Below are 25,103 nucleotides of genomic sequence, written 5' to 3' on the forward strand. Positions count from 1 at the left end.
AGTAAATTTATGTTGGAGTTAACACTGTTGAACCAAAACCCTGAATGAGCATCAGCGTTTAACAGTCCCGGTATGTTTGGACTGGATAGATAAATGAAAAGAAGAGAGTATTGCTAGAGGGTCTACTGATTTCCTCTTCGTCAGTTGAGTTGCTCACTAGCTGCCTTGCCTTCAGCTCTTTCATTTATTGACACTTCTTCTTGGGCTGTGGGCCGTGTTTTGGCTGTATGCTGCACTGTTTGACATGTTCAGCACACCTCTCAACACTTATCTCTCTGTCCAGCAGCTTCACATCTCTCCAAGCCTGGCGGTGTCTTAATGAACCCTCTGCTTTTTTTCCCAAGATTATTTTGCTCTACCTTACTCTTACTCTTGCTTTCATTCATTGCTATGTATCTGTTGGTTCTTTCTTTCTTTCTTTCTTTCTTTCTTTCTTTCTTTCTTTCTTTCTTTCTTTCTTTCTTTCTTTCTTTCTTTCTTTCTTTCCATACAGATGGCTAGCTTAGAATCTGTACATGTGTTTTTAACTTGTGTTCCACTCTAGACCTGTGTCTGTTTTGTCACATTATTTTGGCAGTTACATCATGGCCAAAATAATCTTCTCTCTCTTTCTCTTCTATTTTTCTTTCCTCTCCTTTAATCCTTTTAATTGTTTTTACCTTTTTTTGGTGAAAGAAATTTGCATTTGTTGCCATTTCTACCAGAAATCATTTTTACCAGAAATAATTCAGTGTCATAAATAAGTTCTCAAAATGGGTGTGATTCCCAGTCTGACGTAAAGTGGAGTAACGGGCAGCACAGTGATGCATTGGGAAGGATCACTGCTTCACAGTTCCAGGGTCCTGGGTTCAATCTTGAACCTGTCTTCATGTGGCTTTCCTTCAGATTTGAGTATCCTTCCATTATCCAGAAACACGCATCTAGGTGGAAATGCTAAGTTTCCCACAGGAATCAATGCATGTATGGATGGTGCTATGTATTGGCCTGGTGTATTTTAACTTTAAAAAGTTTATTTATTTTGTAAAGTTGAAAAATGCACCCGCATCTATACTCTCACTTATAGCAGGGTCAAACTCTTTATACACGCTGATACTAACAGTGTGGACAAGGTCTTCTGAATGCATCACATTCACACATAACCTTAACAGAAGTCTCTCAGTGTTTAAGCGAATGAGTCAGCTTTACTGCTGTGTAGAGAAGGTGACTTTGTGCCAGAATGCAGCTGATCATTAGACAGCTGCAAATTCACTCCTCTGTTTAATCTGCCACTGCCAAACTGAGCAGGTGCTGCTGGGTATGCTTTTCCTCAATATGTGGCTATATGCCTGTTTGATGATGGAGTAGTGGGTGGACAGGCATGAATGTTTGCGTGTGGGTGTTTGAGAGCATCTTCTTGTTAGTTAGTGACTAGCTCAGGATCTGTTTACTATCCCTTACCGCTCCAGCTTGTCTAATTAACCTGCCTCAGACAGCTCTGTGTGCCAACAGGTGGTCGGATCAGGGAGGCCGAATGATTGGATCACAGCCAGACTAATTACACGAGGCATATTTTTGTCTTCCTTCTTTACATGGCACTTTACATTCTCTCAGTGAACACACCACCAAACACAATTAGTTCTTGTATTGTTCCATTTTATATACTTACACAGTTGTAATTGGTGCCTAAAATGAACCTGATTTTCCTGTAAATGATTGCTGAGCTTTAGGTAGAGTGTAAGTTTAAAATATTGATTTGTTTCTTAGGCATGCTGCTGTCTGGCTTGCTGCATATGTGTGTATGTGTCCAGGGAAATGTCCAGCAGGGGGTAGCTGGGATATTTTGTGTGTGATCGGGTAATGTCTGGGCCAAAGCTGCTTGCTGAGTTTAACATTTCACTGTCCTCATTAGTGCTCAGCTGTGGAGGATGAATGTCTTTTGAACAGTGACAAATAAATTGAAGCTCTGTGGAGAGCTGATATTCACCGCCTATATATGAATATTGCAGGTAGAACTGAAGTCTTTTGATGCGTAGGGCTTGACAGGTTAGGTGTTGACTTGCTTACCGGCTCACATCACATCGAAGTAAACAATAGACCATGAATATATTTATACATTATGGGTAATGCACAGATGATCTGTTGTTATGGTGGTGCTATATCCATAATCTTCAATCTGCCCAAGCAGACATATTCTGCCTAGTTAAGATATACAATGTGTGCCTAAATATGGCCTCTATCAGGTGTCCTATGATAGAAAAAGGGAGAACGAGTGTCTGATTTCTGTTTGGAACTGGATACAAATGTCCTACTAGGCACTGCAGGAGGTTGCATTCAGAATTTCAGGATCCATCCATTACCCAGAAATGGCTTCTCTGCTGTTCTCTGCAGTCAGCCTCTCCATCAACAGCTCTCCATCTTCATACTGCTCTGATCGAGACCTAAAGCAGCAGATCTGCTCCCTGATGTCTGTCAGAATCAGCCATGAATTGATTTTAATCTACAACTTCTTAAGCAGTGGCTTCCTTAAGATAGGAATATCAGCTTGCTGCTTAAAAGAGTTGAGAAAAGCATTGTTTTAGGTCTTTGTTTTGTGCATAAGATCACAGTGATGCTCATCTGTGAGTACAATGTGATTCCCATCATACAGGTAGAAACTACAGTATGATGAGTCTGTTAGATTAGCTCAAATGTATAGGCTCACTCCCTGTGTTTGTCTCTCCATTGCTTTGGGATTCCCCTTGCCACTGTCTGAGGGCTCACAATGACACACTGCAATTGAATTGACAGCAAGAGAACAAATTAGTCCCAATGTGTGGCTTATGGCCAGAGCTGTAGGCATGGGGAGTGCTGAGGAGTTATCCATGCATAGCTTACTAGACCTCCTAGTGATTGCCAGACTTGTTTGTGGCACACATGGGGCACTTATGATGTGTTCGATTCTATCCATGGCCTGTCAGTTACTCTGGCTGATGTGTGAATATAGCTTTCAGGGCTGGCTTTGGCTTCAAATGTGTCCTGGTGTCCTTGGGGTCTTTAGTTTTACTTCAGTGCTATCCACTCTGTGTGTGAGAGACAGGGGAGAGACATGAGAGAGACCTGTGACTGTCAGGTTGTTGCCACACACACACACACACACACACACACACACACACACACACACACACACACACACACACACACACACACACACACACACACACACACACACACACACACACACACACACACACACACACACACACACACACACACACACATACACACACACACACAAAAAGTTGAATTTTTCAGCACTATGGACAGTTCCAATAGGGATATGGTACCCAAGGTCTCTAATTTCTACTATGTTTGTGTCTCTTTAATATTTGAACTTGAGCTTTATTCAGTCTCAAAACTTTGTCTTCCTCTTCCTTTTTTTATCTGCCAAAGATGATACATGCCTTTGAGTTCATATGACTTTGACTTTTCTATAACTATCTCTTTTTGAGCTCCACACCCTCCACCTCTCAGTATTATCAGTTTTTTTATATGCTTCACTCTAACATTTTCAACTTTTTTCCATCTCTTCATCTGCTTCCTCCTTTTTGAACATTTACTATAAACTAAGTCTTGTGTCTTCACATGAATTCTTGTCTGGGATTATACCTTTAGAGTTTTAAAGGATAAATCTAAAGAATGTGTGCAGATAAAAATGTAGCTTTGCATCTTTTGTTAGTCTATTAAAGTGCAATGGTTTGTTCATCACATGAAGAAGCTTGTCTCCACTTATAATGAATAAATCTCTCTCATATACGAAAAGCCTAGTACTACTGTGAAAAGTGTAGTTACAGTACATTATCAGCTGCAGACAATTTGGATTTGGATTGGCAAAAAAATGGATTTGTTTGTTGTATTTGTAGTTAGTTCGGAATCAGTATTAAATACAGAGAGTCAGGAGAGGGTGTATGTTTGTAATCCTGACCTGGTTCAGCTTCTGCTTCATAGTAGGTTGTGTGGGTTACATGTAAATATTCAGAGGTCCTGGTTCTCTGTGGAGAATGTCATCAGAGCCACTGCTAATGAAACAAAGTAAGTGTTTGGGGGTTGATGTTGAGAAAACCAAATCAATGGAGCATTAAGTCAAGGGGAGATCAGCAAAGTAACCCACAGGGCCTTTGGGCAAGCTTATACCAGTTTTGCCTAGTGTAGTTTGGCTCTATATTTAGCCAATAGAGATGATTGTATTTCCTGTGCTGCAATAGCCAGCAAACCCGTGGGAAGCTTTTGAGTGTTCTGTTTCAACACCTTCTGGATGAGTTGCTAAGGTTCTGCTGTGGTTCTTTTGTAGAAATGGGTCAGGTTGCTAACATGCAGGCTGCACTTAATCAAAATGAGTGAAAGTATTCAAAAAGTAGATCCGAGCAGTGACCTTTGTTTCTAAGATGGATTTTTTGAACATTTTTGCAGTGGGCAAGTAGGAGATTGAAGTCGGTTGATAGTTTAGGATATTAAGGTCAGTGAGGCACAATGCAGTAGTGTGGCATAAGCTTACCTGTACATAAAAGACAGGCCATGGTGTGTGTTGGTTGTTGCATGCATGTGATTAGCCCTCACAGTTCGATACCTGAAGGAAAATTGTAGTGAGAGATCTACTCTTTTCACCATTTCTTTGATAAGTCTATCTTGCCCTAAATCGAAGCTCATACTGTAGACTTTTATTTTACAGTATATATTTTGTCTGCACATATTAGAAGATAAGTGTTATATTTGGTAACACACTTTGGCATGTCAGGTTTTTTAAGCCTGTAATCAAAATTCTCTTTCTCTCTTCAGTTTTTCTTTTTCTCTCTTTTCAATGCCGTTTCTTGATGGCACCAGGAAGCTATGTTATGAAAGTGCATTTGTTAGGTTTTAAAGAGAGAGGAATACTGGGCTACTTCACCTCCACAAGGACACGGTGACCTTTCTTTTCTTTTGTCCTCTCCTGTTATTATTCTCTGCTTTTATATGGCTTGGGGTGCTATTCAAAGCAACTCTACCAAAAAAGATATGAAGGATATGAATGTTGCTTTGAACGAAAAAAATCTGCTGTGAAAGGCAAGAAAATAATAACAGGATAATAACACCCATTCATCCAATAACAGGATAATACCATCCATTGAGTGTGTATGTGTCTGACATGGTCCATTCGCTGCAGTGTGTTTTCTCACTGAGATTTAAAATTAAGGTGTTTAAAATAACTAGATTGCTATAAATGTCTGTGGATTATTTTTGGATAGATGCAGATTTCAAAGTGGTTTATCAACAGGCAAGTGAATGTGCTAATTACATTGTTATTGTCTGTACTAGTTAAACCTTGCTGCCATGTTGAACTCTTTACTCACATACACACTTGATGTTGTTGGTCGTACACTGTGCCTCTTAGGGCTTTTTCTTTTTCTCAGGCTGAAAGTGCACATGCCTTTGTCTTACCCTGTGATATTTATGGTATTTAGGGTTTAACTGTAAGAGATGCTACAGAAAAGGACCATTTTAATCCAACAGCCCCATTCTCTCCGACTCAATCTTTCATCTTTGTTGTTCCCCAGCCCTGCAGCTATTCCAGTCTGCTCTATGTGGGTCACTGCGCTTGTCCGTTGGGATGGGAGACAAATGGGAATATCCCTCTATCCTTTTTTTTTTCAAAATCCCAAGGTCTTTTCTCAGATTGGGTCAACTTTCTGTCTCTTCAGCCATGTCTTCAGTTCTGCACAGGCAATGTTTGTGATTATTGTCTAGTACACAGGACTCAGTGGGTTAGTGGGTTAGTCTGTGTGTGTTGTTGTCTAAGCTGAACTTGTTCCTAAGGGTATATTTGTTCAAATCAAGTACCAAACAAGCTTAGTTGCCATCTGTTTTAAAACCAAACACTTCACTTTGTCATGTTTAGAGAAAGACAAGTTTTTACAGAAGGTTCTTTTGTCTCCTGAAGTTGTCATTTTAAAACAAATGACTCAGTGAACTGGACAAAAAGAAGATTTTTCTTTCAGGCACAGGCCTGCCATAGAGTGTGGATAGATGACTCAGTCCTGAGATTTCCCTCCCCATAGCAGGATGGAGCTGGGAAGGGCATATTCGGCAGGTCTGAAGGACGGAGTTGTTGTGAGGGCAGACGGATCATTTACCTCTTCATCACAGTATTGCGATGCTGTGCTGATGAGGGGAGTAATGCCATGCTGAGTGTTTAAGAATAGCCCTCCATACATTACCCTCCCCCTTAGTTGGGAACAGATGATGGTGAAATTTGTGTTTATGTGCTGAGAGGTCAAGGACAGACTGGTATGCCTTGCCTCCGGCTGCTCTTCTATGTACCTTTGTGGCGTTTATTTAAAGACCTCATCAACCTCATTCCTCACACACACAGTGTTATACCCAGAGTGTCCTGCCTCCCAGTTTGCTGGATTAATTAATCTCCTTTCCATCCAGATCTAGGAGAGCCGCTGAAAACGGCCTCGCTTCTTGCCGGTGGGCGTCCAGATGCCAGCTCTCACCCATTCATCATTATGACTTTGGGGAACAAGAGAGAGAAGGAGATATGGTGTAAAAGAAGATGAGGGGAAAAAAAATTTAAGCCAGAGAGAGCAGCAGAAAGGGTGAGGGAGTCTCTCTCTCTTCTCCCTCCTGACTACTTCTATGATTAAAAGGAGAGATGTAGTTATTGTTTGTGCTGAGAGGTTCAAGTAATATTGTATAGAATGCTGAGGTGAGCACATGAACAGAAGATGTATAGACAGTGTAATAAGGGGCACAGTGTATTTAAGATTAATACCCACTGTTACCCCAAACATAACTGCTTAATTTGTTTTACTTCTTATACTTTTACTGATGTTTATGTTCCATTCACTAGAAGTAAATAGACTGCAGTGTTATAAATAAAGCACATATATAATACGGATAAATATTGTAGCTTAATTCAAATAGGTAAGAAGGAAAAAGATGTGACTGGATTTGAAAGTGAAAACGAGAGGTGGAGGAGAGTGATAGCTGAAGAGACGCAGGTTTTCAGGGGTGATGCCATGCATGGAGCATCTATGCTAATGCTATTCCTATCAACCTAACAAGAGGAAAACAAACTAACCGAGAGGTCTAATCATTTCACAGCTGTGTGGGTGGATTGGCTTTTTCTCATCTGCTCTTTTTTTTGTAGATACACACACACACCTTTTTGCCAGCTGATGCACAGTCAGTATAATATACACATGTTTTGCCTACTATCTCACAGTCAACATTCCTCTTTTTTGGATATTCATTCAAGCGCACATGAATTACAAAGATATGCCCAGCTTGAGCATTTTTAATCAGACGTGGTGGAAATCAGTTTCCTGGAGGGATATGGGCAAAATAACTGTAAACACTTCTCCAGTTGTGCCTGTAAATAAGTGTGACTCAGAGGGGGGATTTTTCATGACTAGGAAGAGCTTGCCAACCGCTAGGTGAAAATTATTCTCTGCTCCTGCCGAGCCATTGGTTTTCTCTCATGTCTGAATGCACAGTAAGTGCAAGGAAAATACCCATTTTGAAGGATCACTTTGTAGTAAAGAAACATGGTTTAAAGCCCGACTCATCTCACAGAGGTGCTTATTATTGACAGCAAACGTTTAATCACATCAAACAGCTGTCCTACCAGCATACAGTATAGACCCTTTAGCAGTTTTTGTCACTTTTCCTAAGCTCTTTCCACCTCAACGCTGTCCAATTTTGATTATCATACCTGAGCTCTGCTAACTAGAACACACGGTTGGACATTGGCTCTATATCTCAAAATTGTTTTTATTGAAGCAGGAAATTTGGTCTTTTGATCTCGTCCTAAACCTGCAGCGCTTTTTACGCATGCTGCATTTATCAGAGCTGACAGAGAGACCTGTCAAAGCGGCGCTGAGATATGGATCTTACCTGACTGGCCGTTCTCACTTGAGCAGTGCTCTGCGGGGTGGAACTAATGTCCTAGTCAGCTGGGGGATCAGCTCCCTCTAGGAGCCGGAGGGGCCGTGGATCAGAGCTAATAACGGCAACGCTGCCTTCTAGAAGACAGAATCTTTCAAAACTGCTTCCTGCTCCATCATCTGAAGCAGGCAGTCGAGCTAAGTCCGATGACAATCTGATTTAAGTGCCTACCCCACAGCACCATTTTGACTTTTTCACATTTGATTTCAATGCCATCTGTTTGTTTAGTAATGAATATGGCATTTAGAAATCTGATTAAATTCGAAAGGCTTTGCTCTTGAAAGTGTGTGTGATGGGGTGTCGGCCTGCACCGAAACAAAAGACAAAGAAGAAATCAAATGTAATAATTGGCCATAGTGAGCCATTTAAATCATAATATTTAAATAAGTATATTCAACCTTTTGAAGCTTTTACTGATGGTAGTAATGTCTGAAAAAGCTTCTCCTGTGTGCATGTGGAATATAATACGTGTCAAAATGCTGCCCATTATCCTGCGCACGCAGGGTAATGGGCAGCATTTTGACACGTATTATATTCCACATGTATTATATTCACATGTGCACATGATCGCTGTCTGCAAATACGCATTGTTCGAAATTCTGATCTTATCATTTATAATTTTTCTGTGAACAAATGACTGTGATTTTCTGCAAGCAAATCACTAATTTGGACATGTTTTATGTCAGTGCACATTCACATTCTACAACTGTTTATTTATGAAGGAACCTGACTTTACCCAGGATCAAAGCAGACTTGAAGCTGACAGTCACGCTTCCTTCCACTTGAGTGGTCTTGCGTATCAAGCAGGTAAATCTGTACTGCTTGAATTACATTGCCTCAAACTCATGACACTGGAAATGGAGGTTAATCATATACAGTACAGAGGAGCCTGAAAAAAACATGAACGTTGTTCCTTTTTTTTCGTTTTGCCTCTGTACCTTCGAACATATGCTCTAAAATGCAACATAGTCTGATCTCCTAAAAGTGGAGAATGTTTGCCTTATTTAAAGTATACTGAAATCGAGTACTAGATGTAACGTATAAAACGAGCTTTCGTTCTTATATCTCATCACCCATCCCATATGGCCAAAGAGGACAGGACTGGTTAACTGGCTTCAGATGAAATATATAATTTCATCCTATTTATATACAAAAGATCTAAAAATAAATTCAAGATATGACATTTACATTTATTTTTTTAACTGTTGTCTGTTTATGCCGGTAAAGCAGGTCAGCATGAGACTGAAAAACTGGAATAAATTATCACCAAAGCTTTAAGCTTATTAAAATAAACTGATTAATAAATTGTGCAAAAACACACTGGTGGCTTCTAGCAATGTTTCACTGTAATGGTCCAAAGAATTCATGCATGGATTCAAAAAATAGCATTGAACATTTATTTTTCAGCCTGATCTCTACTACATGGGGAACGTTTCCCTGCATGTTTTACGAACAAAAACTCACTCATATTGGAATGGGAGGACAGCTGTTGGGATATCGGTAAATGTTTGTGTGAAATATATTTGTTAAATTCAGGACCTCACAGCTCCTGTGTTCACATGGGTTTCCTCTAGATTCTTCGGCTTCCTCCTTCTGTCCAAAAACATGCATATAGCCAGCGTGGCTAGGTTAGATTGAATGGAGTGTGCATGGGGATCTGGGATGATGGCCTGATGTCTTATCTAGCATAAATTGTCCTGCTTTATGACCTGGGTTTAAGGGTAGACTATGCAGGCCTGACAAGGATAAAGAGTTTACATATGATAAATGGATGAGCACGTTCCTCAGTCAAATACATTTGTATATTAATGCCAAGATCTATAAAATTACTAAAATCTAAAATCCCTTTGAGAGATGGATCTCAGAATGATGTAGCACGACATGTTCAGGAAACTTTGTAGTCAAATGTCCCAGTATGTGAACACTGGATAACTACACAACTACAATAGTTAGTGTAAAGGTTGTAGTTTTGAATCCTCATTATCAACATTGCTGTACATGTTAATAAACTAATGGCAAAATACAGCAGCTGCAATTAAACCTGAGTCCTTTTTTTTTTTTTTTACAGATAACATAATCTTAGCAAAATGCTCTTAGAGATTAAAAAATGCATAAATCCAGAATTTATAATTTTATAAATATAAGACTGCATAAAAAAAAGGCTTATGGCTTGAGAAGAAGAAAAATACACTGCACAAGAGTAATAGAGATTTTCCAGTTCTATGAGGTAGAAGAACCCAAGCACGAAATGCCAGCTTGCTGTTGTGGTTAAACTTTATTGACCGTGTGACTGGTGTTGTTCTTTGCTCAGTTAATTTTCCTTATTAACTCTTCAATGACAATAAATATACCGGATAATGAAGTGTTTATAGAATCCGTAAATGTGCTGATCTCCATGTCTGAGTGAATGTATGCAATGTTGTGTGAGAAGTTCAGATACAGAGAATGTAGAAATAGGAAACATAAAGATACAGAGCTCTTCGTGTCTACATTCACTTTTGATAGACTGGGCACAAGTGACTTCTTCTTTTTTTAAATTTGTGTGCCTTTCTGTATTTCTTTTTCTGTCTTCCGTATACGCTCTTCCTCTCCCCCAGCTGCCTTCTGAGTCTGTGCTACATCTGGCGCAAGCACTTCAAACCCTGCCCCTATCCCCTCACTGCTCTGCTTTTAAATTCAACACCATGCTCTTTTATCTGCCTTTTAAGACCTGCTTCAAAAAGGAAGCAAGTTTTCATTAATTATCTCTTCATTACTCATACTAAAGCCTTCTATTAATATAAATCCAGTAGCTAATATGTGTGTGTAGTGCTAAATAAGATCTACCCGAGAAATAAAATGCAGTAAGGAGAGAGAGAGTAGTTGGATGGATGGGTGTGATATTTAGAAATGACAGAACCAGGAAAAAAGATGAAAAAGCTTGAGGAGAGGAAGAGAGGTGTGGGGTGAGCTTTCCTATTTATTTTAAAACAAATGCCATCTGTAGAAAGGTAGGCCAGAGAGCAGAGATTGGAGTCTTTCTGTCATTTGTGGATTCACTTGTTTTCTTTGTGGCCGTATTTCTTTTTGTACTCTGTGGTCTTGGTTTGCTCTTTTCAGTCTGTCTGTGTGTTAAAATCCGAACAAAGCTGAATGCTAATGAATTGAGTTGTGTGTTCATCAGACGTATACAGCATGAAGCATAGAAGGCATTCACAGAAAAGGACTTTGAAGAAATGGCTGTGACTCAAGTTTTATTGAGTGTTTCATGTGACTGTGAGATTGCCATCACTTGACTCTGGCTGCCTTTGATTAGGGTTTCAAAGCAAGGCTCTCTGGGCAAGTTCTGGCACGTTTAAAGCTGCCATGTCTGGCACATTTTAAGCCTCTGGGATGCATTGTGATAATAAAATGCATACTTGAGTAAAGGGAAATAGGAACAATAAATATACAAAGACATATACACAGCCTACATCCACAAACACACTGATATTTGCATTCATACCAACACAAATCCCCAAGTAAATAAAAATGTAATGCTACCCTGAGAGGAAAGTTCTGTAGAGTTAGAGTGCAAAGACCTGCCAGATGGTAGAAGGCCAAAGTAAGAGAGGCTAGGATGACCAGGGTTCCTTAATAATGCTGGGTGGATAATGGAAATTTCCTGGTATTTTTGGCCTCAGATGCACACTATGCTTTATAAACACAACGAGTTTCTTGTGAATTAAAAACAAGAGACAATTTTTTAGCAATGTTTATGCTCTGATTTTAGAGCAGAATGCTCAGAGCAGAATATCCACACTGCTACAAGATAATGAAGAAAGATAGAGCAGAATCTGCTGCTGTGTTCAGGTCAGAAATCCATCTGTTTATAGCAGCCCATTTGTCTGAGAGTGATAGCAGCCGGCGGAGATGAGCGATGGCTTGGGAAAGTGAGTAACTTAATGCTCTCATCTGATGATCCGTCGCTGTGTTGGTCTCTGGTCTGAACGATGGTATTGCGCCCTTACCAGAACTCTGTCTCCTGTCTTCCTGGAAGCACCAACCCCCTCTCAGTGTGAGCTGTGTTCCCGCACAAATCTCTGCAGCACCCTGGTGGTCAGATGCAATTCGCTTCACGCTAAACCCGCAGACGCTCTTCCACAGGTGTGTCCAGTGTCTACTCAGGTTACACTTGAGCTCTAAGTGATTAGAAGCCGTCCATCATCCTTTCTGCTCTGCGTAATCTTCTTGCTTCTAATCAATGAAGCCAGTGGGAATGAACAGAATGTTTAGGTGATATATGGAGCGTGGCTCTCAGCTGGCAGGTAGTGACTGTATTAGCTGCGATGGCCAGGTGGCGCCGCTCCTCCTCATCGCTCTCCCTGGCGGCTAGAGGTGACACTCCATCAGGGAAATTGATTGTGCTCGTTGCACAGCTAATTTATTGATGATCTGCCCCTAGCAGGGATAATGAGTTCACAGGCTTCTGATTGATGTCCGAATTGTCTGTGTAACAGAGTTGGGATTACCATTGCATGCCTGTCAGCTGGGACAAGCAACTTGTTTAGATGAGCACCAAGTACACAGACATATCGATTAAAGCCGAATACAAATGAATATTTCTGTTTAGGTGTTCATCGGGGCAAAATCACGTGACTAACAATGAGACAAAAAAAAGCTAAATGGTGTCTGTCAAACTAATGTATGTTCATTTCAGAGTCTGTAAGTATAGCTTCGTAATGGTATGAGCTGCTTGTGGGATTCATTATGTCTAATTACAGCTCCACATCACCATATATTGGTCAAGGAATATGGCTTCATTAAATAGGACTAGACGTGAGAAGGCATGGCCCAAGGGTAATAAAGCATTTGCTTTATTAGGGCAAATCTCGAAAGTCCATACTTAAAGTCAGAAAACAGGCAGACGAGGTAATCGTAGGCATGTCCATAAACGTAAGCCAAAATAAACAGGAATGGGTCAACACAAAAGAAACTAGAGCATGAAAACAAGGCTCAGAGTTGCAGCAAGAAATGCACGATAATACTTTTTGCGATGAGACAAATAAATATCAAGGTATAAATAGACAAACTAATTAAGGACTAAAATCAGAGCAGCAGAACACAATGGAGCGGAGACAGGACTAGAACAGAAAAAATAGCACATGGGAATGTGAACAGAAGTGAACCTGAAAAAAATGACACCAATGCAATGCTCATCGCACTCTAAACTGCTGTGAGACTGCTGGAAATTCGTGACGGAGACCATAATCCACCTCCAGTGGGTGGTCGAAGCTGATGCTCATCTATTTTTTGCTCAGATATGGTATATCACTGCTACTTGGTTACACATCTATTGACATTAATGATAAATGGCCAGACTAAGTAGAAATTAGATCCTTTATTGGTGCATCATTTGGCTGTGAGATTAGAGCGATTGAGAGAGTTTTTATCATCATCTAGCCTTTGCTGTTTTGGGATTTGTTTGCATTTTTGCAAAGGTTTTCTGTCTTTATGAAGTTAAGTACAAAGAAATACAAGTTTGGCTGTTTATATTCACATGCCATATTATGAGTTGGTAACTTAAGTTCAAAAGTTCAAAAAAGGGAAATAGTTCTTTTTCATTAAAGTATTCAGAGTAATCTGAGTTTAGTTCACACCATTTTAGAGAAGGCGAGGTCGAAGTCTGAGTTTTCAATAGCTTTTAGACCATTGCATTTAAACATAAGCACTTACTGTACCTTCAAGGCAGGAGATAGATCAGGAATAATCCAGGATATAAAGTCCAGATTGAAGAAGCAGACCAGGTGCTCAGTCACTGATACAGTACATACTATTAAGTCTACTGTATGTGCATAATATGAATACAGTCTGGACATTTTACACCACATCCACCATGTTGCCATTATAATATGACTTACGATGTCATCATAACTGCAGAAAAAAACATTTTTTTTCTTGGTTAAACCTTGTTTTAACCTCTTTAAAGAATTTATTCAGGTGTTGTTAAACAAGTACATTTTAACCATAAGAACCAACGTTAATACCTATATCACTTGCACTTAAAAAGAGCTGATGTGTTGCCTTCCGCAATTTGTGATTCTGACAGCTTCTGCTCCAGTCCCATTGGCTTATCAGATATATCCATCGACTTATGTTCAGTATTCATTGTTTTCATTCTGTAGAATCTCAGCGAAAGCAGTAAATCATCCAGGGTTTTCTTGCCTACTGTTTTATGAATACTGTAGATATACTACGCTTTAGGTATACTGCTTTTTGCTCACCTTATATTTGTGTAGTAGGGAATATAAAGACACAGCACATGTTTTGCTGTCAGATGTAATAAGACATAGCATAAAAGCAAGAAACAATTTTAAAATACAAAGACCAATACAATGATGTATATATTAATACAAAGAAAAGATGACGAGAAGATTGCCAATACATTACTACAAGAATAGATTTAAAAAATGTAAAAATGTGGTTTACGCCTTTAATTATTGAACAGCATATGACAGAGTACTTGATTCAGCATATTGTAATAGTTAGCATTTTATTTTTTCATACTGTGCATTGACGGTTAATTGTGTGCACTTACTGTAGTAAATTCCAAAATCAGTGAGTTTTGATTTGATGCGCTCTTCTCTAAAGAACATGCCCTCAGTTTAAAGTATAAGCCAACCAAGCATTTATCTACTATGCTAATAGCTCATTAATAGTGTAATAATTTCGTCTTTGATCCTTGAGATAAGCAGTATTTCTGAGTAAAATGGAAATAGAAGTTTTAGTTAATCTGTTGTCCTTCAGTACGCTGTACGCTTTCCTCTCTACATAAATCTTCCTTTTCCACAGACTGTATATACTTCATCCTTCATACAGCTGATTCTTCTCTTTCTATAAAGAGCATTATCGGGCAGAAGCTTTCTGCTCAATGAGGTCACGCCATAGCAGTGCCCCGGTAAAGGGGATGTGTAATCCATTAGAAAAGATAAGAGTTCTCTGTTCACTACATGTCCATGCTGTGTTAGGCAACTTTGCTTACTCCATTAGAGGATACCTGATATGGGACCTGGATGTAGACCCTCTGATCAGAAAAATGATAGGAAAGTGCAGAACAGCGCACAGTTCAACTGATCTGTATGACCCTTTTACTAAAATAAAGCATTGCATTAAAAGGGATTATCTCTCTCTCTCTCTCTCTCTCTCTCTCTCTCTCTCTCGCTCTGCTATTTTCCTCCTCTCTTCTATTAGTCATCTCTAAGTGATTCAAACATGATTTGTCTTTAGGCTGTAGAAGTCTATATGAAGGAGAGAAGCTACTGAATTGAGATGTCTCTTTTTTATACTCATATATGTTGGACATGATCTGGTTCTACACAGAGCTTCTCTGTTTTTCTGAGTTTTAGTAAAATAAAAGTGAGCAGGGATAGACAAAAAACATGAGGTATGATAAGATAGACAGGGTTAGGGTTAGACTGCACACTGCACATTTTAGGCAATCAAGGAAAAATTATATTTGAAAATGCAGTAAATTTAAAAGGAGACCAGCAGCATTTTGATGGATGATCAGTATCGCTTCGTATCCTTCAGAAACCACACTGTGCTATGCTTTCAATCAGTAAGTCAAGCACATGCACTGTCTGTAACAAACTGTGTCAAATCCAAATGCAGAGACAAACTTATATTCAGAGAAAAGGTTTGAAAAAAAAAAATACAAAGAGCAAAATCTGACCATAAATTGGAAAAACAAACTCTGCATAAACTTTTGCTTAAGCTAAACTGAACTTTACTTAATGCTGGATTTACAAACTCTTCGGAAGTGCTGATCATCTTTGTACTCATGTGCACATGATGATCAGCCATAAAGTGCAAAGCATGTTCCTGATGCAGCTTATTTACATTTAGTGGTCAAGCAATTAGACACCTGGAAACACAAAACGATTACTCAGCGGTGAAAAGAAAAGGCTGAAGTAGAAGTCATTTGGACTCATTTCTATACCAGTAAAAAATATTTAGCAGCATAACAGCACCTGAAAAGGTGAACTGGGTGTGAATTTAGTGAGGTGACGAGAAAATAGTCCAGGTGATAAGCACTGCAAGCCGAGCTACACAGCCAGGGTATTCATGTGTTTCTTTTGTTTACGTCAGCACAGGGTTTTTTGTCCTTATTTCCTGCACCTGCTTTGAGTTTACCTCTTGATTTTGTTTGTTCATAAAAAAAACCTTATGTGTCTTGTGTGCAGCACGAAGTACAGGTCCAGTTTCAATAGTATTCTGCTCTTATCAAGCCACTAGTTTTATGTTCTTTACTCTGGTTTATGATCCTCACCTCCATTGCCGTTTTTGTGCGTGCCATATTTTTTTACTTTCTTCTTGTAAATCACCTGATCTTTGCCTGTTTTTGTACTTCATTTCTGTTCCTAATACACTGCTTACCTGCACTTGCATCCTCTCCGCCTCCAAATGTGACACACATAACATAGGGAAACCAGTTATTTTAAAATAATCTTGGCCGAGATGCTGAAAGTGTCACGCAGCATTAAAAGAAAATGCGGTGACAAACAGAAATGATTTAAAATCCAGCTTTCATCCTGACATGCAGTAAATCGTCCTTCATCTGAGGCATATGTTTATGGCTTTACGGACCTGCACAGACAGACCAGTCTGTCTTTCTTTGTCATAATTGAAAGACTAGCTTCATTTTTCCTAATTCATGGGTTTATGTTGGTTCTTAGCCCCTGACCTAGTGAACTAGCACGAGGATATGTTTTTGATAACACTTCTAGAGTGTCTGCTGAATGCAATTTAATCTTGACTTGAATCCATATCTAAATGTGCACAAATCCATGCAAACGTTATAATGGAAGTTGATCGGTCTATGTTTGCATTGGTTAGTCTTTTTATGTGTAAATTTACACACGGTCGGAGACATCAATGCAGGTGCTCTGAATTTCTGGTCGTTCATGAATAACAAATTTCTTGTGTAAATTCTATATGAATGAGGCCCATGAAAGCACTCAGAAGTATAAACATTACAAACTTTGCAGTTGAAAATAATCTAGCGATACAAGAAAGTAGGAGTGATGTATGATATTTGGTGGACTGGAATAGAGACTGTCTCTTTGGTTATTAAATTATTCCTGTTAACTTGCTGCCATTTTTTAATCTTTGTGTTGTTGAGAGCTTACTATAGCTGTAAGTTTCAAATTATCTGCTAGTTAGGGTGCAAATCAGCTAGAAAAAAGTCTGTTGAATAGTAAATGGCATCACTGATAGTGTGAAATTGTTTGAATTCTTATTGTACATCATGTTACAGTGGTTATGTTCGTTTTCTTTGCAGCACAGTAGTCAGAAGCAAATCTGCTCCATTGCTCTTTCTTACTTTAAGAGTTAGTCAGGGATTTGAAAGTTACTTTGCAGACTGTGGATCATCTCTGGTGCTAGATCTAAAATCTCCCAGAATTATCCTCTCCACCCAAGGTCAAATAGCCAATCACTCAATTTCTGTACAGCTTTTCCTACACAGGGAAACTGGAGTCTGTGCCAGGGGACTCAGGGGGGAAAAGCGGGGAACATTGCGTCCTGCCATGAGTCCCCACAATCACACACACACACACACACACACACACACACACACACACACACACACACACACACACACACACACACACACACACACACACACACACACACACACACAAACTACGGACAATTTAAAGATGCCAATACTTCTATAATGCATGTATTTAGACTTTGAGAAATCAGTGAAGCACAGCAAAAACATGCAAACACTACACACAGGACAGAAGCAGCAATTCAACCCCCAAGTGCCCTGGAGGTGCAAAGCAAATGTGTTAAGCACTGTAAATATAAATATAAATGTATATATGTATATATAAATAGTGTTTATTTCAAATCCATCCAAAAATATTGTAATAAGAATGCATATGTGGTGCATTTCTTTTTATATGGACTTTTTATGTGAATGGTTCACATTGTATACTTGTGGAGTGTGTGTGTGTGTGTGTGTGTGTGTGTGTGTGTGTGTGTGTGTGTGTGTGTGTGTGTGTGTGTGTGTGTGTGTGTGTAATAAGTCCAATTGTTGTTCTTTTCAATAATGTAGGAATTAATGTATTTGCTTATGTGTGGATGTGCTTAACAGTTTGTGAGTACACTTGCTTTTGTGTATTTGTGTGTTCTTTAAGCGAGGTGTGTGTTTAGTTCTCACTCTCCATGTCCTTTAGAGCATTTGTTTTAGTAAGCTGACTTTTTAAAGGTGGTATGAGGCTCTGCAGGTCAATCGACACCTTCCATCATCTCTGAGACCATCATCCTGCAGTACAGCCTTGTTTCATGTGTGTACAATACTGAGCAACACACTTCCACTACATTACTCTAATCATCATGCCATTACACTTTGTGAGCTATTATGCGCCAGAAGCTAGGCTCTGGGGGTAATTTTAAAACCATCATGGCTAATACACTATATGACAATTCTTTTTGGTTTTTGAGATATGAAAATTTCTATCATTTTTCTTATAATCTACTTTTGCAATGTCTGCAGGCTCCAAAAGGAAATGATGCAGTTTTGTATCTGCTAAGGTGAGCAAAAATGATTTAGGTTGTAGGGTCTAGCCTCAGGCTCCAGGTGCATTTATACTGTTGTACTTCAGATGGAACATGTTTCTAATTTTCAAAGTTTTTTTATAAGGTTTTATAACCTTTTAAAAATGTGGACCAGCCTTTATCAAGCAACCCCAGCAATAGGATTTGCACCACCATTAGCATGAGCTTGTAAACACTTGCTAAATCGACCTTCAACCGGCTGAATGAAGAGGTTACTAACCTTGTTTTTGTTAGTCTTATGGCCACATTAATCCGTTTACCCTTTTACAGTTTAGTGATTTGTGTATATCAGTGTATGTTATAGATTCGTCCAGCTTGGATTGATTTAGTAACAGCCTTGGCTCCTGACAGCAGTACTCGCTGGTTGAGATGGATGGTTCGGTTAATGATTGCGGCTGAAAACAGACTGCTTAGCAGCATGCTGATGTCACGCCACTCCAGGAGTGTGGCCTAATTAGAGTCTCCACTCTTTTGGATCACCTTCAGCCTCTCTGACCTGTTCATTAATGAGGCAGATTTTTTCTGGATCTCTTTCCTAAGTTTTATTATTGCACTCAATTATTTCACTAAAATTTCCTTTACAAAATAAATAACCTTTTTAAAATAGCTGATTTTTTTTTATTGCTTAATTTGTTAGTACAGAGAATCAATTGATTTATTATATATATTTATCATATAGCTGTTTTTTTTGTACAATTGTGACTGCCCAATTATTTCTATTTATTATTGTAAAAGAGCCATTTGAACCGTGATTAGTTATTTCTGGGTGGTGGCCCATTTTCAGCATAGCCATGGCCCGAATATAGTCATGTTTGATACGATTTCTGGGATGTCACTGTCAAGGTTAAGAATAGTCAGGCATCAAAAAATATCCAATTAACAGCAGCTCTGGGCCTAGAAACTGCCACTGATGATGAGTTAGATCATGATTAACACATTTTGGGCATGGATAAAAATATTCTCAAACTGTACACCTACAAGGTGAACTAACAGTGTAGGTGTGTCTCTTCCACATAAACCAGTTTTCAGAAACACCCACGATACATTTTCAGACGTAGAAGTGGAAGTTAATTTGAATTGCATTTATTATAAATACACACTTACACTGCCGAAAAGGCCAAAATCCAGAGCCAAGCTAGACATCAATTGGATGAACTTAAGAAGACATGAAAAATTCAAAGTTTCTTGAGACTGTCAGCCACAAAGTGCTGGTGCATCCCCTCCGATCCCGTGTTGGAAGAGCATCGGGGATGTATCAATGATCGAAGCCCAATGATAGGAATACACTAAGGAGTACAGCACAATGCAGTTTGAGACGTATCAGATCGTTGTGGATTTTCTTTCCTTCTTTCATGTATCATATTTAATTTTTCTTTAGGTAATGCCATTCATATAAAATGATTGGGTTTCACAGTATTTTCATAAAATGTTTGGGTAATTAAAATACAAAAAGTTGACACTGAAATAAATAATAGTGCAGTATTTCAATTTATGTGATTTGAATCTGATCAGTCAAGGTTTAATTTGGTAATTTGCTTATGAGGAGTTAACACACAGGGAGAAAAATGTTTCTGAACTTCAGGATTTTCCAACCATTCAACCATCCATTCATCCATTTTCTGTACTGCTTGTCCAACACAGGGTCATAAGGGAACCTTGAGCATATCCCAGGGGACACAAAGTAGAGGACACCCTGTGGCACAATTGTGTGCACACACACACACACACACACACACACACACACACACAACCATTTACATACTACAGACAATTTAGAGATGCCAATCAGCCTACACTGCATGTCTTTGGACTTACGAAAGAAACCCTCAAACATGAAACTCTGTAAATGCAGGACAGAGGCAGGAATTGAAAGAGTTTACACTCCCCTATGTTTTTTGTGAATAAAAAAGTTCTTGTGTAAATGCTACTATAAATGATATATGAATAAATTGTGATTAAGGCCCAGCAACGTTGGGCATTGTGTGCTGTATCAGTGATGGTCCATTTCTGATCTAATGAGTACAATGGATATGCTGTACTCCAACAAAATTCTACATACTTGATGAGTTACTCACACACACTGATATGCCTTCCTCATCTAACCCGTCTATCTTATTCTGTCTCTTCATGTTCCTAAATCTCAGCTTCTCACTGCAACTCCCCTCTCTCCGCTTGCTGCTGTGGATTTGGAAAGGAGCCCTTCTTTGCTTCTGCACTGATAAGACTCCACTGAGAGCTCTCATATGCATCTGATTATTTCTGAGCTATGGCTTACAATTTGTGCTGTTTTCTTCTCTCAGCATCTTTGAGGCTCAGCAACTCAAACAGCCTCTAGTGTGGATAAATTCTCTCCTTTTAAGTATTTAAAACTGTTGAAAAGCAGCCTTTGTTGTTCAGGAAGGTCACTTCTGAAAACTGGGGTTTTCATTTGATATGGAAAGATGGGAAGCTTTAGAGAGTTTTTGTTGTCTGTCGTCTGTAGTCAACTGTAGAGACCCGGGGACTTTAATCAGATTTGATGTTTAGATGTTTTCTGATGTGTAATATATTAAAATTAACTATGAATAACAATGGGAGAATAAACATTTCAAGCAGGATTACAGGATTAATTAGGCATATACATATAAATAAATAAATTGATATAAATGGTTTCTCTCTCTTGTCTCTCTGTCTCTCTGTCTCTAACTCACTCTCATCTCTCAGAGGCCTTTGACATGGTGTTGCGCCTGGGTCGTAACTCTACTCTCACCCTGCTGAGGGAGGAGTTCCCCGGCCTGGGGAGTGGAGCCAATGGTGCTGCCACTCAGCTCTTCATGGAAATGTCCCTCTACATCCTTGGCTCTGATGCCAATGTGAACGACATGGTGATTTCCTTCTTCTCACGTCTCTTTCCTCTTGCCTATCGCCGCCTCTTGGGCAATGGAGCAGCAGCAGGAATATCAGATGAGTGCATGCAGAGGACGTGGCGTGAGGTCTCAGCATTCGGCGCTTACCCTAAGCTAATGATGACGCGTCTCTCACGTTCCCTGCTGGCCACGCGTCTCTTCCTTCAGGCGCTGAACCTGGGCATCGAGGTGGTAAACACCACGCAGCACCTGAAGGCAGGGCGGGAGTGTGGCCGGGCACTGCTTCGCCTATGGTACTGTCCACTGTGTCAAGGGCTGATGGAGGCGCGACCATGTAAGGCAACGTGTCTTGTAACTATGGGCACCTGTCTTGGGGGCGCAGCTGAGGTGCAGCCGCACTGGAGGGCTTATGTGGAGGGATTGGGTACTTTGGCAGCTGCTATGAGAGGAGGACAGGACATTGAGGCAGTGGTGCTCAGGCTACATGTCATCATCCGGATGGCACTCAGACACATTGTGGGGGCCAAGAACAGGGTGACTGCACAGGTCAGTTATATATAGACATCTTTTTTCTTTATATAGTACAGCAGGTATTCATAGGTAGCTGATCCATGTTTCTTACACAATCATGTATGCTAATTCCCTGTTTAATATTCTACTGCTTTTTGTACAGGCAGGAAAGGCTCATATTATACCAGAATGTTGAATTAAGAACACATTTATCTTAGTTTATGGGAACTCGTTCATCATAATCTATCATACAATTGTCTTTACTCTACAGTTAGAAGGGAGTAAATTTCCCTTTCTTTTCTCAGTACAAGGAAACGTGTCACTGTTCGGTGTTAATTGCACATACACTATAGATCTGTTATGCAGAGATAAGCTTACAAAAGCACTGTATTATTCTATTAACTGATAAAGCCCCTGAAGAAATGAGTGACATCTGATTTGCATATATTTGGGATTTAAAAAGATGACTAACATGCTCCACAGGCTCTGTGACTCTTTACCTTCACGCAGGTTAAGTACACTCTAAAAATGCTTTAACAGCACATCTGTATCCAGGACTTTCCATAAAGCAGTGCAGTGCCTGACGAGCTCTCAAGTGCATTTCGTCTTGCTGCTCAGTGGTGATCCTTTCAGTGGGGTGCAAGGAGTTAAACAGCAATAACACACTCCAGTTGCTCTTGTGTGCATGAGGGCAAATGCTCATGAAATATTGAAAAAGTGCTGGCTCAAAGCTTGCTCTGTATCTGGTTTCTGCATGGTGGTATATTTAACACCTATAAGTCTATCAGACACACACGCAGACATAAAAAACCTAAACCTGTCTATTACTTGCACAAAATCTTTACTACATTCAGGTGAAATAGAAAGTACACCTTCTTGAATTCTCAGTGGTTTTACACTTTACCATATGTGAAAAACTAAATACACCCTTACTACTTCCATAGGAATTAAGGTTGCACACCTGAATGCTTAAGACCAGCAAGCTGCCGCTTCTGCTTTTATAGAGGTGGTAACATTTGCTGATGATCATTTATACAGGGCATTTGATTAGCAACACCTGCCTGCTTTTAATTCCTATAGAACAGTAAGGGTGTAACTTGACTCATGACTTTGTTTTGGTTTCATTTCTGTTCAGTAAATATTACATGGTGTAAAATTTTATGTGGTATTGTTTATTTGAGATTATATTTGCCTAACTAAGACCTGCTAAGCACCATAGGATTGTTTTTATTATGTCCCAATAGGTAAAACCATGGAATTCAAGAGGGTGTACTTTCTTTTTCACATGAGTGTAAATCGAATTCTCAGCTGTGTGTCTGAAATTATGCTGTTTTGATTCTACTGCTTGAAACTTGATATCGTCTGGTGTGTGTGTGTGTATGTGTGTGTGTGTGTGTGTGTGTTGCACGGTTGTGTGTATATGTTGATGCATGTGCAGTGTTTGAAATTTGAGGATTTGTTTGTCCTCTGCATATGCAATATTTGAATGTATTTCAGCATATTTGATGTTGAGAAATGTCTACTCAGTCCAGGCTTCAGTTCTTAGAGCACTAGATGGAGGCATTGCATACAATATACAGCATTTCATTTTATTTCAGCTCCATGTTAAAGTGTGAAATGTCAGCAGCAATCCAGTTGCTGCAACAGCATTTTTGTTTGCATCTATAACGTGGTGTGAAACCGAGACGTCAGACTCCAGACGTGAAAGGTCACATACTGCACATTTGAGGGCTTTCCCTGCTTTAAAACACCTGATTCAACACATTATCAGGCTCCCCATGATTTGAAGTGGGTGTGATCTTTAGCAACTAAGCAACAAAGTTGAATTTATTTTCGGCCATAATCTATCCAATCTCATCAGGTTAGTAGGATTGTAACCCAATTTTACTATCTGTATCTGTTCAATGTACCAGATGTCCATATCCATACATATTTGGGTTTAAACACAGTGTCAGCATGGTCTATATACCCTACCACAATGGAAAATACTGTAAGAGCCAGCACTGTCAGCGTGCTCAGTGGATTCTGTCAAGAGTCAACAGAATCAAGACGCTTTTATTGTCATTTCAACCTTATATAGCTGGTGCAGTACTCAGTGAAATGAAACAATGTTCCTTCAGGACTGTGGTGCTCATAAAGCAGGAAGCGACATAGAACTAAGAACTAAGTACACTAACACAGTTCAACATAAAGTGCAGACAGTGCAAGATGGACAATGCAATAACCTACAAAAGTGTACACAGTGTATAGCGCTGACTGGTACAGTAAGGTGCAAGTAAAGATTAATTCTTTTTTCATTTACTACACGAGCCCATATATTTAAATCTAAACAAACTAATAGCCTTGTTTAAAACTTACATAAAGTAAATAAATGTATTGCAAAGTTCAGTGTCCGTCAATATGTGTCTTCATGAAAGCAAATAGCGTCTGCTTGAGCAACTGTTTTGTTATAGTCTCTGTTATAGAGGCTTTCTAAGGAAAAAAACCAAACAGAAATCTGATGGTGCACCTCCTACTTGTATTTGTATTTATATCTGGTAGGAAAACATTATTTGTATTCAGTTAAACCCTATGGTGCACGCACACACGCATAAACTCATCACAGGAATTGTGAAATCAAAGGGATGTTTTCTAGAGTTTAAAATTTCTAACAATAAGGCTCTTACTCTTAATCTACTTACACAACACCAAAATGACTCCCAGTCTTAAAGACCTCATACTCAGCATTTATTTTGTCTCTGTTCTGCTCTGACTCATGTCCAAAAGGGCTAAGAAATAAAATAATTAGAATCAGGTGTGTAAGATCAAGGGACACGCTGTGGTAGAAGTACAGAAATTAATAATTGCCTGCCATATATATATTAATTAAACAAATGAACAGACTTGTACTATATATATGTGTGTGTATGTATGTGTGTGTGTACATACACATATACACACACACACACACACACACACACACACACACACACACACACACACACACACACACACACACACACACACACACATTTGTTTAAACACATTTTTAGGTAATAGCTACTATGGTGAGAAACAAGAGTATCCAAATGTCCTGTTACTGTTTGAACACCAGATTATGAACATTATGAACATAGTGATACCAAGGATACAGCTTATGATGTACTGCAGCTTTTACTGTAGAAGGAGAAAAAAAATGCAGATCTGGTTTCTTGAGATTAAAAACTAATTTCCCCAATTATT

General features: G+C 39.3%; 1 protein-coding gene across 1 annotated transcript in view; it reads left to right on the forward strand.

Moving 5' to 3' along the window:
- Positions 1-25,103, forward strand: part of gpc3 (glypican 3) — a 99,572-nt gene that overhangs the window by 22,903 nt on the left and 51,566 nt on the right. Inside the window, exon 3 of the mRNA XM_027135098.2 lies at positions 21,229-21,917. Within this exon, the coding sequence (XP_026990899.2) occupies positions 21,229-21,917 (689 nt within the window). The remainder of the gene's footprint in view (positions 1-21,228; positions 21,918-25,103) is intronic.

The sequence above is a fragment of the Tachysurus fulvidraco genome, chromosome 17 (assembly GCF_022655615.1).
Source record: "Tachysurus fulvidraco isolate hzauxx_2018 chromosome 17, HZAU_PFXX_2.0, whole genome shotgun sequence".
In the NCBI taxonomy this organism is placed as follows: Eukaryota; Metazoa; Chordata; class Actinopteri; order Siluriformes; family Bagridae; genus Tachysurus; species Tachysurus fulvidraco.